The sequence below is a fragment of the Oncorhynchus tshawytscha genome, linkage group LG26 (assembly GCF_018296145.1).
Source record: "Oncorhynchus tshawytscha isolate Ot180627B linkage group LG26, Otsh_v2.0, whole genome shotgun sequence".
NCBI lineage: Eukaryota > Metazoa > Chordata > Actinopteri > Salmoniformes > Salmonidae > Oncorhynchus > Oncorhynchus tshawytscha.
The window spans coordinates 14315853-14329724 of NC_056454.1; the positions used below are offsets into that span (position 1 = coordinate 14315853).

At 40.9% G+C, this 13872-nt stretch overlaps 4 protein-coding genes across 9 annotated transcripts in view; 3 read left to right on the top strand and 1 right to left on the bottom strand.

Moving 5' to 3' along the window:
• Positions 1–37: 37 nt before the first annotated feature.
• On the top strand, positions 38–3945 carry klhl23 (kelch-like family member 23). 2 transcript variants are annotated; one of them, XM_024388959.2, is made up of 4 exons: positions 38–809; positions 1161–2384; positions 2693–2845; positions 2935–3945. In XM_024388959.2, the coding sequence occupies exons 2-4, from the start codon at positions 1166–1168 to the stop codon at positions 3243–3245; spliced, it is 1683 nt and encodes a 560-aa protein (XP_024244727.1). In that variant the 5' UTR covers positions 38–809; positions 1161–1165; the 3' UTR covers positions 3246–3945. The 2 variants fall into 2 exon arrangements, with proteins under 2 accessions (XP_024244727.1, XP_024244728.1); XM_024388960.2 differs by having other exon boundaries at positions 38–744.
• A 1413-nt stretch (positions 3946–5358) lies between these two features.
• On the top strand, positions 5359–8804 carry LOC112225225 (lupus La protein homolog B). Its single transcript, XM_024388966.2, has 12 exons — positions 5359–5516; positions 6036–6099; positions 6204–6307; positions 6418–6592; positions 6685–6792; positions 6893–6996; positions 7074–7145; positions 7240–7282; positions 7520–7657; positions 7739–7928; positions 8005–8121; positions 8231–8804. The coding sequence occupies exons 2-12, from the start codon at positions 6043–6045 to the stop codon at positions 8314–8316; spliced, it is 1194 nt and encodes a 397-aa protein (XP_024244734.1). The 5' UTR covers positions 5359–5516; positions 6036–6042; the 3' UTR covers positions 8317–8804.
• mettl5 (methyltransferase 5, N6-adenosine) lies at positions 6803–11007 on the bottom strand. Of its 2 annotated transcripts, XM_024388968.2 has the most exons (8): positions 10897–11007; positions 10641–10804; positions 10272–10386; positions 10006–10190; positions 9847–9929; positions 9706–9757; positions 8837–8886; positions 6803–8439 (listed from the first exon to the last, which is right to left on the bottom strand). In XM_024388968.2, exons 2-8 carry the CDS (start codon positions 10738–10740, stop codon positions 8398–8400), a joined length of 627 nt encoding a protein of 208 aa, XP_024244736.1. In that variant the 5' UTR covers positions 10741–10804; positions 10897–11007; the 3' UTR covers positions 6803–8397. The 2 variants fall into 2 exon arrangements, with proteins under 2 accessions (XP_024244736.1, XP_024244735.1); XM_024388967.2 differs by having other exon boundaries at positions 10641–11001.
• A 153-nt stretch (positions 11008–11160) lies between these two features.
• The window catches only part of LOC112225224 (E3 ubiquitin-protein ligase ubr3), a 39684-nt gene continuing 36972 nt past the window's right edge, over positions 11161–13872 (top strand). The window contains exons 1-2 of one of the 4 annotated variants that reach the window (XM_024388961.2): positions 11161–11911; positions 13717–13856. In XM_024388961.2, the coding sequence (XP_024244729.1) occupies positions 11478–11911; positions 13717–13856 (574 nt within the window). In that variant the 5' untranslated portion in view covers positions 11161–11477. The remainder of the gene's footprint in view (positions 11912–13716; positions 13857–13872) is intronic. The other 3 variants (XM_024388962.2, XM_024388963.2, XM_024388965.2) reach the window with 3 other exon arrangements.

Consider the following 13872-nt stretch of genomic DNA (forward strand, 5'->3'; position numbering starts at 1 on the left):
TAACTGAAATGGGAAACAAAAAAACAATCCATCTCATCTGACCAATAAACTCATATGCATTTGCTGTGCACCCTAGGTTTCTATGGTGACTAGCCTATTTCTAGCATAAAATATTCCCTTGGGTGCAATAGAGATTAAATATGCTATGTTAGTTTACCAGCCTTTGTATACTGTATATTTAATAAATGTCCTGTTATTTCAACAGCGAAGCCTAAAGTAAAATGTCCATCACTTAGATGATATTACTTAGCAGTTAGCAGTGAGGTTGTGAACCACAAAATCAGTGTTGGTCATAAGGTTTGATGCAGCGCTTGTTCATGGCACCACACTACAATCTCTCTTTAGATTATGCAATCCTAATCCTTATTAGGATTTGGCTAAAACTGCCATGGCAACGAACGAGACTGAATGGGAAGTGGCTCTGCGGTGGGGGAATTCCTCAATCAAATTAAAACAGGCTACCAACCGTACCGTTTTTTTTGTTCACTTTGGGGTATTGATTGTCCTTGTGCGCAACGATGCTGTCTCGACTCAACCATTGTCGTGGTTGGAGAATGTGTGTCCAGGGAATAACGGGAACGGTGATTCGCTAAAGCGGTCTATTTGGCTGGTTGTATGTAGCCTATTATCTGTGAAGCAGGCTGGAGTATATGGAGCAGGGTGACAGCCGGCGCCTCTCCAACTATACACAGATACCAAAATAGGACAGCGGTGTGCCACAAAGGTCCTGAGAGCTAATTTGAGGTTAGTGTCTGAGAGTGCCTGTTTCAGTCCAGAAAGCGCAATTCATGCCATTAGACGGTGGAAAGGTAAGCGTGAATGAGGGAATATGGATTTGAAGATTAATGGTTGGTACAATGTTGTGAATAATGTTTAGTAGTATAGAATCCAGTGGTTTGAGAGTAGAAACTCATGTCCTCTGCTGATTAATCGAGAGCCTTTATTGCACTCTCAGATCGTAGCCTACTGATGTGTGTATAGATTTAAATAGCCCTAATATTGTAGTAGCCTATGTTGTGGTAAAGATGGAAGCCAATATGTAAAGAAAGCCATTAAAAGCTATCAGATTTTAGTTGTTTTTAGGCCTATAGTATATAAAATGACACAAATTAAAGCCACAAATTATAAATGATGTGTTCTATCTTCTCTTCATTTTCTAGCCACTATGTCAGGAAAAGGAAGCTACATTTATGACTTTTGTGACATCGCCCATCCAAATGAACTATTGGATGCTCTGAGAGAGTTCTACCTAGGTGGCATATTCACCGACATCACCCTACAATGTGCCACGGGACAGGTATTTTACTGTCACAAGGCAGCATTGTCAGCCCGCAGCTCTTATTTCAAAGTCATGTTCACAGCCGACATGAAGGAGCGGTCAAACAACCTCATCAAACTGACAGGGATTGATTATGACGTTCTGAGTGCTTTGGTGAACTACGTATACACTTCCAGGGTGAACATCACGGAGACAAATGTACAGAGCCTGCTGGAGGCAGCAGACCTCTTACAGTTCAGCTCAGTGAAGAAGGCTTGCGAAGACTTCCTTATACGCTTCCTGGATGTGGACAACTGCCTGGGTATGCACTCTTTTGCTGAGCTGCACATCTGCCCTGAGCTGGAGCGGGAGGCACGAAGGGTAATGCTCAGCAGGTTTGAGGACCTTCTACAGCAGGAGGAATTCTTGGAGGTGGACTACGACAAGCTGAGTTCCGTCATGTCTCTTAAGAACATCAACGTATGGAAGGATGACGTTCTCTTGGATGCGGTGGTCAAATGGGTCACCTATGACATTGTTAACCGTATTGATCACGTTCAGGGCCTACTCTGTTGTGTCCATCTTGAGCTGGATGAGGTGCACTTCAAGACTGCCCTGGATGGACAGAGGCAATGCTTACTGGGCAATGAGGGAAAAGTAAGGTCATTGATTATCAACGCATTGAAGTCCAACTGCAAAGAGACTTCAGCGAGCAGGAAGAAGGTGTCCTCAAGCATGTATGTTATTGGAGGGTACTACTGGCATCCGCTCTGTGAAGTCCACATATGGGATCCAATAAGCAACACATGGGTGCAAGGAAAAGATATGCCTGACCAGACAAGAGAGAGCTATAGTGTATCTTTACTGGGGGCAAATATTTATGTGACTGGGGGTTATATGACTGAGACTATTGAAGCCCTGGACACAGTTTGGATTTATAATGGTGATTGTGATGAGTGGACTGAGGGATGCCCCATGATCACTGCCAGATACTACCACTGTTCTGTGGCTTTACACGGCTGTATCTATGCCATAGGAGGGTACAGAGGGGGAGCTATACAACTTGAGACTGAATTCTATGACCCCTTAAAAAAGAAATGGTTCCCTACAGCCAACATGATACAAGGTATGAGAACATAAACAGAAGCACTACACAGAGGATTTAGTTACAATGAGAAGACACCTGAGCAAACATGCAGGTCTGTGTTGCTCTAGTATTGCCCTTGAATTTGTCTGTTCCACATGGTTGGGCCAAAAGCTATCTTGGCCACTCATTCACTATTTGATTCTCAGCCATTGATCTGTAAATAATTACTTTCAAGTTATTTTTTGCATATTAAAATAACATGCAAAATACTTTACTGAGTAGCACGAATGAAATCCGGATTGTTTTGGCTGTTCACTGTTTTTGATCAAATGCTTCCTCTTTCAAAGGTGTAGGAAATGCCACTGCGTGTGTCATGAATGACACAATCTATGTGACCGGTGGCCACTATGGATCCAGAGGAAGCAGCACCTATGAAAAAATTCAGGCCTACAGGCCAGACATAAATGAATGGAGCATTGTCACAATCAGTCCTCATCCAGGTATGACAGATTTTGAAGGAAGTGGGCATTTTATTTGAATTTGTATTCAGTAATATTTAGTAAGGAAATCATTGTACTCATGCTTTCAGAGTATGGCCTGTGCTCTGTTTCTCTGAACAACAAGCTGTACTTGGTGGGAGGACAGACTACGATCACCGACTGCTACGACCCAGAGAGAGATGAGTGGAGGCAGTTGTCAGTGATGAAGGAGAGGAGGATGGAGTGTGGTGCTGTAGTGATCAATGGCTGCATCTATGTGACCGGGGGATATTCCTATTCAAAGGGGACGTATCTGCAGAGCATTGAGAAGTATGACCCAGAGCTGGACACCTGGGAGGTTGTGGGAAGCCTCCCCAGCCCAGCAAGAACACACGGATGCATTTGCATTTACAGTGTGTAGTGTCTTTTTAATGTACTTTTACAACAAACATCAACTAAATCCCATGGATGCGGTTCCTTCGTGCCATACGGCCCATGAGTGGTAGGGGCTATGTATGTGTGTGACAGGTGCTAAGAATCTTTTTTACAAAAAGTGATGTTGTTTAGAGTGTCTTTTATACCCAGTTGGACAAAAATGAAGGTTCAGTGACAAATGATTGCTGCTGGTTTAATATTACAAAAAGAGCACACCATTTTCAATCCACTTATACATCTAACACATTGGTTCTCATGCACCTAACATTACCAGTTGTGTAATTTTGGCTTAGACAGGTTAACCTGGTAGAGCTCTACATATACACACTGTTTTTTAGACAAATCTCTACATTTGAAGCACAAATGTCATCAACCATACATCTGAATCTTAGGGTTTGGGGGATGCACAATTATTCCGGTTTCCATTGTTTAGACCTCTGATTCTGAATGTAAAAAGAATGAGCTACAACAGCTGTTGGTAAAAACCAAACTGATGATTATGGATGCAAAAATGTATAGGTAGAAGCAGACCACTGCCTAAACGTTGCAACAGTCTGTGGTTGATTGATTCAGTATGCACCTGATTTTACTTGATAAATGTAACTTTAAAGATGCAATATGCAGAAATTGCTCTGCCATTTCCTGGTTGCTTGTCTGCCATTTCCTGGTTGCTTGTCATAGTTCGCCTAATTTCAGTTTATGTGACAAAACAAGGAAGTATAGTGTTGAGAATCATTGTACCATCTAAACCACTGTGAACCTTTTCAATAAACAAAAATATTGTATTTTCAGCTGTTTGAAGGTAAAATATGAGGGTGGGTGAAAACAGATTTGGGTGCAGATTTTGGGTGGAATCAGTGAGGGTAACCAGAAGTGGTCTTGTGAAAGTTGTTTGTGATTCTGCTGGTCAAAGGGAGCAGGCGCTCCGTGTTAAAGGAATGTGGGCAAAATATGTAAATTATTTTGCTCTCAAGAAAAGGGCGCCATTGAAAGGAGTGATTACTGGGATAGCGATAATTGTGAAAGCTGACAGGTTGAGTTTTTCAGGATTAGAGTAGTGCAGAAGTTGTCATATGTTGAGGCAGTGAAGAAAGTAGAAGAAGATGCGTCAATGGGGAGGGATCCTAAGAGGAGTGGTGTGAGTAGTAGATCTGTACTAGTACATAAGAATGAACCAACAAGTGATATATGTTTCAGTAAGATTGGATTTTTGGCATCTATAGTAATGGTTATCAACTGTACTGCAGGGATGAAACGTAAGTCGCAGAAAATAGCGGTTGTGGTGGCAGCTGCAGAGAGGTATTTGAGTGTGCGAGACTTGACATCAGAAGAGTTACAGGGTGTGTTATTAAGTGGTAGTGTACCATCATTTCAGACTGTTGGCCTGAAGTAGGACTAAATATATTTAAATAGGGGAGTATGGTATTTAAAAATAAAATAAAAAATTGTGAGTTTCGCATTAGATGGTAGGGTATTTTTTGTATTTGTGTATGTTAAGTATAATTGAGTTATACTCCAGTCTAATAGGTGGCGGTAATGCAATATTTATTGTATGCCAACCACCGTTAAACCTCATCGAATACGAATTTAGGCAGCGCTGTACTGTATCTAGGCTTCAGTGCAGAACGTAAAACTACAGTACAATGAGGCAGATATTTCACTGGATGTATAAATGTGAAGCATCCGCTTGGCGTTTCCACTCACTGCCAAATATGGTAGTGAGAGGAAGCCCATGGGCGGGCCCTGAGAGAAGATGGACCCAGATCGATTTTGGCCGACATTCTGCAAATGCTCTCATCGATGAAACAGTTGCTCTCAATGCAGATGTCTGTTCCCAAAACTAGAATCTGCTATGAACAGAGTGGACTAAGTTTAGTACACTTTACCCTACGCAAAAGTTAAAATCGCGCTGTGTAGAAGGAATGCAAAGGCGAAATGAGCAGAGTAGGCGTTCCCTAACGGACATATGCAGAATTATTCTAGAACGCGCCAATAGGATCTCGCTAGCGTGTGCTTGGCTCTGCCCACGTCCATGCTTGTTCTGCCCACTGTGACTCATTTGTTCCATTGTAAATGACAGTCAGTGGTCTTACTTGGTTTAGTTATAACTCTTTGGCACACCAAGGCAGTTTTGGCCCTCAACGATCTCCGTAGCACACAGGACAACCCACTTGCTTGCCAACGTGATTTAGCGCGTGTGGAAGAAAGCCTTTCTCATCAATCTGAATTTCTGCAGGTAGCCAGTCAATATATCACAGTAAGTAAATATATTACAATTAACCAGCGTTTAAACTTCCTATGCAAGTCATCTTATTTGGTATAGAATTGGCCTATCTTATATTTTAGAGGCCCGTGGAGAAAGAAACAGTTGCACGCTAGCTAACTAGCAGGCTAACGAAACGAGTTAGCAGACCGAGCGAGGCATTTCATGTACGTGCTGGACACGCTGTAAACGGCCCGTTAGGCCATGTCTTCCTTTGAATTTAGAGGCTATGTTACTGTAACCATTAGTGAACGCAATTAATTCACACGGGCTTTCTATAGTACTAGGTAGCTTGCTAGGCTGGGTAACATGACTGTCTTCAGTCAGGAGTGAAAACGTGGGTGAGCAAAGGCTTTTCCCCATGCAAACTTCATGCGCTTGTCCGTTGTGTAATTAGCTGTCACGGCTCGTGCATGTCGCTAAAGCATTTCCATTTGGTTTGTGTTGCTTAAATCAATCATTGATTTGTCACATTTTGATCTAATAAATACTCAATTTACTTCTTATTTTCAGACTCATCATGGCAGAAATTCAAGAAATGTCTGAACTTGAGAAGAAGGTGGCTCAACAGCTTGAGGTATTATACTGTAGCTGTATATTCAAATATGGTGATGTATACTGACAACTAACCTGGATAATGCTGATCTTCCCTGATTGACACGTTTTTATTCATCTTCAAAGTACTACTTTGGTGATCACAACCTTCCAAGAGACAAGTTCCTCAAAGAACAGTTGCAGCTCGATGATGGCTGGGTGACTCTGGAAACCATGCTCAAGTTTAACAGGTTTGTGCAATTTAATTTTATCAGTTGAAGCTTGGGACTTAGTAAGGCCTACATACATGTTTATTGTTCGCTGTAACATAATTCCTAACTTTCCCCTTATTTTTTTTCAGGCTGAAATGCTTGACAACCGATCACAGTGTAATTGTTGAGTCTCTGAAGAAATCCCAGACTGGCCTTTTGGAATTGAGTGAGGATACGACAAAAATCAGGAGAATTTCAAGCAAGCCCTTACCAGAACTGAACGACAAGTACAAAGATACCCTCAAACACAAATCTGTGTACATTGTAAGTTGAATTTTCCAAGATTCGAGATGCACCTAATTACAGCTGTTTGGAGCCCTGTGTTTGTATGTTAAACATTTTCTATGATCTTCCAGAAAGGTTTCCCATTGGAGACAACCCTTGATGAAATCGAGGGGTGGCTGAAAGGGAAAGGCGTCATAGAAAACATTCAGATGAGACGCAACTTCCAAAAGAATTTCAAGGTGATTCAGATCAACTTTATTATCCCACCAGGGGGAAGTTTATTTGGTACATGAAAACAATGCGTGTAATACAAAACTCAGCATCTCTATCCATTTTCAGGGCTCAGTATTCCTGGTTTTTGACACTGAAGAAGCATCAAAGCAGTTCCTAGCACGCACAGACACCAAATCATTCAAAGAAAATGAAATGATTATACTTTCAAGGTAGGCGGAGGCTAAGCTACCGCGACCAAGTCTAATATGGTGAGAAGGGTATGAATTAACTCTGCTCGTGTTTTCAGAGAGGACTACCATGCAAAGAAATCAGAGGATAGAAAACTGTTAAAAGCAGAGTCCAAGGCTAAGGCTAAACAGTGAGTACAGAGAGTTACTGATCTTTTAATCATGTTTTTCTTCCTGAATGTTTTTTTGTATAGTAAATTGTTCCAAATTAAATTTGTTTTACAGTGACAAGGACGAAAAACAAAAACAAGCAGAGGAAGAGGAAATGGTAAGATCTCTGGAAGTGCTATCACAAATCCTTATTGAGATTGTTTTGAAAAGGTTTTCATTATGGCTGAACATTTTGAAAGTAGCATCTGTTATTGGACAAGTTTGTGTAGCACCACCTATTTAAGCCATTTTTCTCCTGTTTGCTTCTATTGAACAGGACCCTATGTATTTTTCTTCCCAAAACAGGGAGGTTTAAAGCTGTTCTAATGGTCCGCTGCTTTATTTTACACTGTAGAAATCTCTGGACGAGCAGACCGGATGCCTGTTGAAATTCTCAGGCAATCTTGACAGTGTTTCAAGAGAGGACTTTCACGAGGTGTTCTCAGGTCATGGTCAAATCAAATGGATTGATTTCACCAGGGGTGCCAAAGAGGTAGTAATTGCAGTGTAATAAACCGTTTGCACCACCCTTCAATTACAATTATTTCCTATGACATTCATTTGTATCTTACAGGGTACTATCCTCTTCAGAGTGAGTGCCAAGGAAGCTCTTGATAAGGCCAAGGAAGCAAGTGGAGGAAACTTGAAAATTAAAGGCGAAGACGTTACGTGGGAGGTGGTGGAGGGAGATGCAGAGAGGGAAGCTCTGAAAAAGATAATTGAAGACCAACAGGAATCTCTCAACAGACGTCGAGGTGGTAGAGGTAACTGATTTCAAGGCGTTTAAAATTTCTCTTCATAATGTCATTTCTGATCTGATGGTGCATTTCTTCTTTACAGGTGGCCGAAAATCAGGTGGTAGAGGGGGGAGAGGAGGACGAAGGGACAGGGGTGGACGTGATGGCAAATCACACTACCAAGGCAGAAAGACCAAATTTGATGATAGTGATGATGACGGTAAGAGTAGTCATGTTAATCACGCAATATGCTGAGACGTCTGTCAATTATAAACTTTAGAACAATTGAGTATCTAATCTTTTCCTTCTAACTTCCATTTCTCCAATAGCACCTCCTAGCCCGAAGAAGCGAGCCCTGGAAGGAGTGTGCAAAGATGCTGATGCAAAAGTTGTCAAAACTGAAAATGGTTCTTAAATATACTAGCACGTCTTGTTGAAGCATTTTATTTGAAAAGATACCCATTGAAAACAACTTTATTCCATTCCAGTGGAGGCTTCATGTTGTGGAAAATCGTAGAAAGTCCACCTTGATGTCAACCTAGAAAACAATTTAAAATATGACTGGCAAGTGTTCAGCCATATCAGTAATGGTATGCATCTTACATTGTCAATTTCTACCCTGAACATATTTTATGGGACTTATTTAATATGGATGTCATTAGTTGTGTTGACTGCATCTAAACAAATCATTTCATTTCAGCAGGAGCATATTACGCCTGTTTTAGTCACCTCCATACAAAGATGTGCATGTTAATAGAAAATTGTTAATCAGTGCCATTCTTTTCTCTCAATTGTTTTAATCAAGTGTATACGGTTGAGTCCTAAAGCATAGACTTGTTCCTTTTACTTTTGTGAATAGCCATTAAAGTTCTGATTGTAAGTCAGAAGCATATGTTCAAAGCACTTGTCTCAACAGACTTGCCAACATTTCTTACCGATTTCTTCTTGTGGAACTTGTAGGACGCTGGCAAATCATATCTTAGCTCTGTCAAGGAGAGAGAAACTCAGGTTTCATTTAGTGTACTTGTTCATCACCTCCACTGCAGTGTTGTAGTTGAGTCACAAGTCCCTCTAGCTAAGTCAGTTGCCGGTGGTAGAGTTCCTATGGCTGACTATCGAGTCCTAGTCCATGTGCTCAAGTCTTGAGTCGGTTAAACAAAAATGCATGAACATTGGTTTGTGCACAAAGTGAAAGCAAAATGAATGGGGTTCATTAGACTTTTTGGTTAGTGCCTTCTACAGTAGATTAGCACCTCTATAAGCAAAGATTTGTCACTCAATGGTGATAATTGCCTGCAATAGCCTATGAAACATGTCCATACGCAGGCTCACACGTCATTTAATGTTCAACATGTTCAAATCAGCAATGTTTTGAAGGGATAAATTCTCCAGACAGTATTGACTATTACTCCTGTCAGATTGAATAGAATGTCAATAAACAGGCTCACAGCTCTACTTTTCACATATGTGGGTGAATACCAAATATTTAAGGGGGACTTTTCAGAACCTGGCTATGGGATGCTGTGGGGAAAAAAGTGAGCAAGATGACAAATTCAAACAGCCTACTTTTCTATACTCAAGGTGAAAGAACACCATTGCTAGACCGTTTTAAACTTAATATAAATTTTGTAGACTGGTGGTTACGAGGAAGCAAGAGTTGCTTGAGCGTTATGTAGCCTATGATTGGAGGCGGAGCTAGAGAACAACCCTTGCTGCTAATAGTTTGCCTATCAAGTACAAGTCACGGTAAGGTGAGTCAGAAGTAATCAATCGAGAACTACAACTCCATTGTGACATTTGTTACCTGCTATTACTTCCATTTTTACTCCCCAATCACTTGCTTTCTTCTGTATGTGCTGCAATTAGGCAAAAAGAGGAATTAGACAACACTTATGACAGAAGTTGGTGAAAGAGTAGTACACCATGGAGTGTTCTGACAACTTACGCCTCGTGTTGATGTTTTGTGAAGGGAATATACTGCTGTTGTTGCCATAGTTAAAGCCGTCCTCAGAAACTGCATGTCCATACCTTTATTTTTGAGAAAGCAATCAAAGGTTTATAACACATCAATTGGTTGTTTTATCACCTTAAAATGTGATCTCACCTTGGTTGTGTTTGGTACCAAATGGAGGATTCATGATCACAGTGTCAAATTTCTTGGCATATGCATGGGATCTCAGGGAGCACATGTCACACTGGATCAGGTCTACGTTGGTCAGCTCAAATTCCTCAGAGTTCCTTTTGAATATCTCCAGTGCATCGTCATCAATGTCAAAGCCAACACACAAACTATAAGAGAGGAAGGTGAGTGGTTAGATAAATACTCCAGTACCATAACTTTTATTCAGACAGTTGGTGTTATTTTCTTACCCTGCATCAAGCATTGCTGCTCCAATGCTAAGAACGCCACATCCGCATCCCAAATCTGCAACCAATTTGCCCTCGATGTCATCAAATGTGTTGTGGATTGTATAAAGCATACATGCTGAAAAGATACATGTTTAAATTACTAAAATTACTCAGCAATTTCAATTACAACACAATTCAAATTGGCATGCAAACAAATTGTGAAGACCCAGTAGGAGGTTTTGGCAGATTGTTGTAGTTGACATTATGCAAAAGTCGCTCCGATGTGTATGACGTGATGTCATATGGCTGAGTCTACCTTTAACAAACACACGTTTGTAATGTTATAGCTTTAGTGGGCCACCTATATTGATTATTGTGGAGTAGTCTTACCTGCAATGTGAGGGCTGGTTGGATATTGTTCAAGAAGAATTTTGGGTTCTTCAAAGGCGTCCACTTGTTGAAGACAACTTTCCAACTCTTTCAGTTTCATATTGGCTGGATAGCAAACCTTGACCTGCTACAACTAACGGTACATACATTCAACGCCGAGAGCCCTATCGGAAAGACAACATATATCAAGGAAGCTAGATTGTACTCGATAGCTGCTCCCTGTAAATGCAATCCAAGAATTGGTTTGATTATTTACCTTTGCTGGCCACATTTGAGCTAGAATATGGCATAGAATGCTAAAACTCACAGCACACCCCTCTTCAGAGCCACGGGGAAGGTGTACAGAGTGACACTTCCGCATTAGTGGGGTCTCAATGAAAACAATCCGAGGTGGAACAGACGCTAAGAAAAGTAGTACAGCTCTATGATCATGGTGTTTTTGCAATACAAAACATGCATAAAATTTTCTGATTCCACTAGTTACTGCCACCATTGGCATTATCATTCCATAGTTAGGGATTAGCTAGTTTACTGTAATCGTGGGTTGTGATGGTTTATCTATATAACTTTGTGTACAAAATTGCATGGTCACGGTTGATCAGCTGCCTACTGGACAGCAGTAGCCGAAACTACTACACAGTTTGATCACCTGCCAAACTGGATGTGGATTTTCAATGAAGCCAGGTCAGTGTGTTTGAACCAGTGATTTATATACGTCATTGGTTTAACACAATAGACGCGGAACAAACAGTGAACACAATATCGAATGTATCGCGAGAAATTACGAGAACGTAGCAACAGGACAACTAAAATACATTTGTGTACAAGCCAGAGTGCATGATGGCGGCGTTGCTGCTACGCCGGGACAAGAAATCTACTGCTGCTCATTTAAAGTCAGACCTTAATCGGACTGACAACAGCTCTGGTGTCCGACAACTTCAAGAGCTGCTTGATTCTGTTCTTAATCCAGAAAAACCACCGGCAGACACCGAGGCTCTTGACTGGTGTAAATGTCTAATAGCAGGAGAAGAAGGTTTCGAGGAGTTCTGCAAAACGGTCCGGTCCTATGACAATGCTACTCTATGCGGCTTAGTTTGGACAGCAAATTTTGTGGCGTACCGCTGTCGGACTTGTGGCATTTCTCCTTGCATGTCACTCTGCGCAGAGTGTTTTAACAACGGCGATCACACAGGCCATGATTTCAATATGTTCAGGAGCCAGGCTGGTGGGGCCTGTGACTGTGGAGATAGTAATGTCATGCGAGAAACTGGGTAAGTCCTTAGCTTAAGAGCGCTAGCTGGCTAATAGCTAACGTTAGCTAGCTAACGTCAACTGGCTAGCTAGATTGTAGTGACATTTTCTAATGAATTGATAATACTTGCCATTTTTTGACAGCAACTGACATAACCAAACAATTTAACAATGTATGGGGCATATCTAGCTATAGCTAGGCTGTCATAATGCCCAGTTTGCTGGCTAACAGCTAACGTTAGCTCGTAAAGTTCCACCTAGTTAGGAGTATGCTGCCTTGCCGAGTCTAGTTTATATAGCAACTGTGCCGTTTTGACAGGTCCCCTTAATTTGACTGACATCTGTTGTCACTGAACATGCTATTGATTGAAACACCATTCATCTTTAGATTTAGCTATACAAAACCTAAACACTTTAATGGGGGCACTAGTTAGCCTGGGTTTAGACAGACATTCCAATTCAGATCTTTTTTTCTCACGAATTGGAGCTCTGAAAAAGCTCTTACTAAAAATACAAATTATTTGGAAAAAATAAATGAATTGGGCGTTAGCTAGCTAACAAAACACCAGAGGCTAGTTCGTCACTGTCATAGGACCCAACCCCAGCAATCTAGTCAAGTACACACAGCTTTGAACAATGGCTATAAACACCGCCGAGTTGTATACACCTGTATACCCAACAGAAACAGTTTACCTTTTAAGAATCCAATTGAACAAAACGTAATACTTGCATTTTATAGGTTCGCGTTTCATATTCTTAATGCAAATACTGTGCTATTGAAATGAACTACTCCTACAAGGTTTCTAGGATAATTACAGTTTGTCCCTGCAGAATCACTTCTTGTAACATATCAGCTCATGTTTAGATTTAAAGGGTCGACTGCACTTCCTGATTTGGCCTCATTTTTAAAGATTTGGTTAATTAATTAGATTCAATTCAAACGCGAGTTGGTTTTGGGGTGTGGTTTGATGTGGGTGTGTGTTTGCAGGTGGGAAGAGTTAACCAAATTATTCTGCCAATTAGCTTCAGTCTGGTGTGTGCCCATTGCAAAATTGGTTTGACTTTGGACAGCCTATCCCTGGGGCAAGTTACTTACCACCAATAAACAAGACAATATTTCAATTTTGTGCACCTTTTAGTTTTATTAAATATGTGTATATGAATTACTTTAACTCAAACCAACTATACATTAAGTCATTGAAATTTGGATTATTGGAATTTTACAATTGTCCTATGTACTTGGTGTAATTTAGATGGTCCGTAACTAGCCCCGCAGGGATTACCGAAGTCAACCCACATTTACCACGGGCATTACGATAGGGTCTTGCAGCTGCACTCCGAATTGATGATTACTTGTGGGCAGGATTGAAACGAACCAAACTTTCATTTGTGTTCTGACGCAAGTCATGACCACAAGTTCCACAAAACTCAGTTTTGGATGACAATGACTTTATGGCACTATTTACACTTTAGTCAATTTTGACAGAATAAATGCTTCTGACTCATATCGATGCCACAGGTTCTTTTCTAAATGAAATATAACATATCTTCTTTGCAGCTTACTCCCCACCATTCCTTTAAATTATTAGTTTACACTTCTGCAGTTATTTTGTCTGATGACACTGCATGACATTTTATTCAAGGCAGTCAGATATACTACTAGCCTAACTTAAAATGCACATATTCCACTATCAAAGGAAGACGAAATACACTGCTAGTGTCCATTAGATAGGTTGTCCTGTAACTGTTCCCAATTACTTCCACAATTTATTTTAGGTACTTCTCTTGGTTATGAAATAAAAGTATATGGATGTTGTTCTGTCAGGTTTTGCAGACGGCATCGGTTAAGAACCGGGGAGAATGTTCCTTCAGTCCCCCGAGACTTACTACTGATGTCAGAGATGGTCCTCCCTCGCTTCATCATCTGTATCATACAGTACCTAAGGGATGGATACACTGAACCAGGTGGGAGAAACAGCAT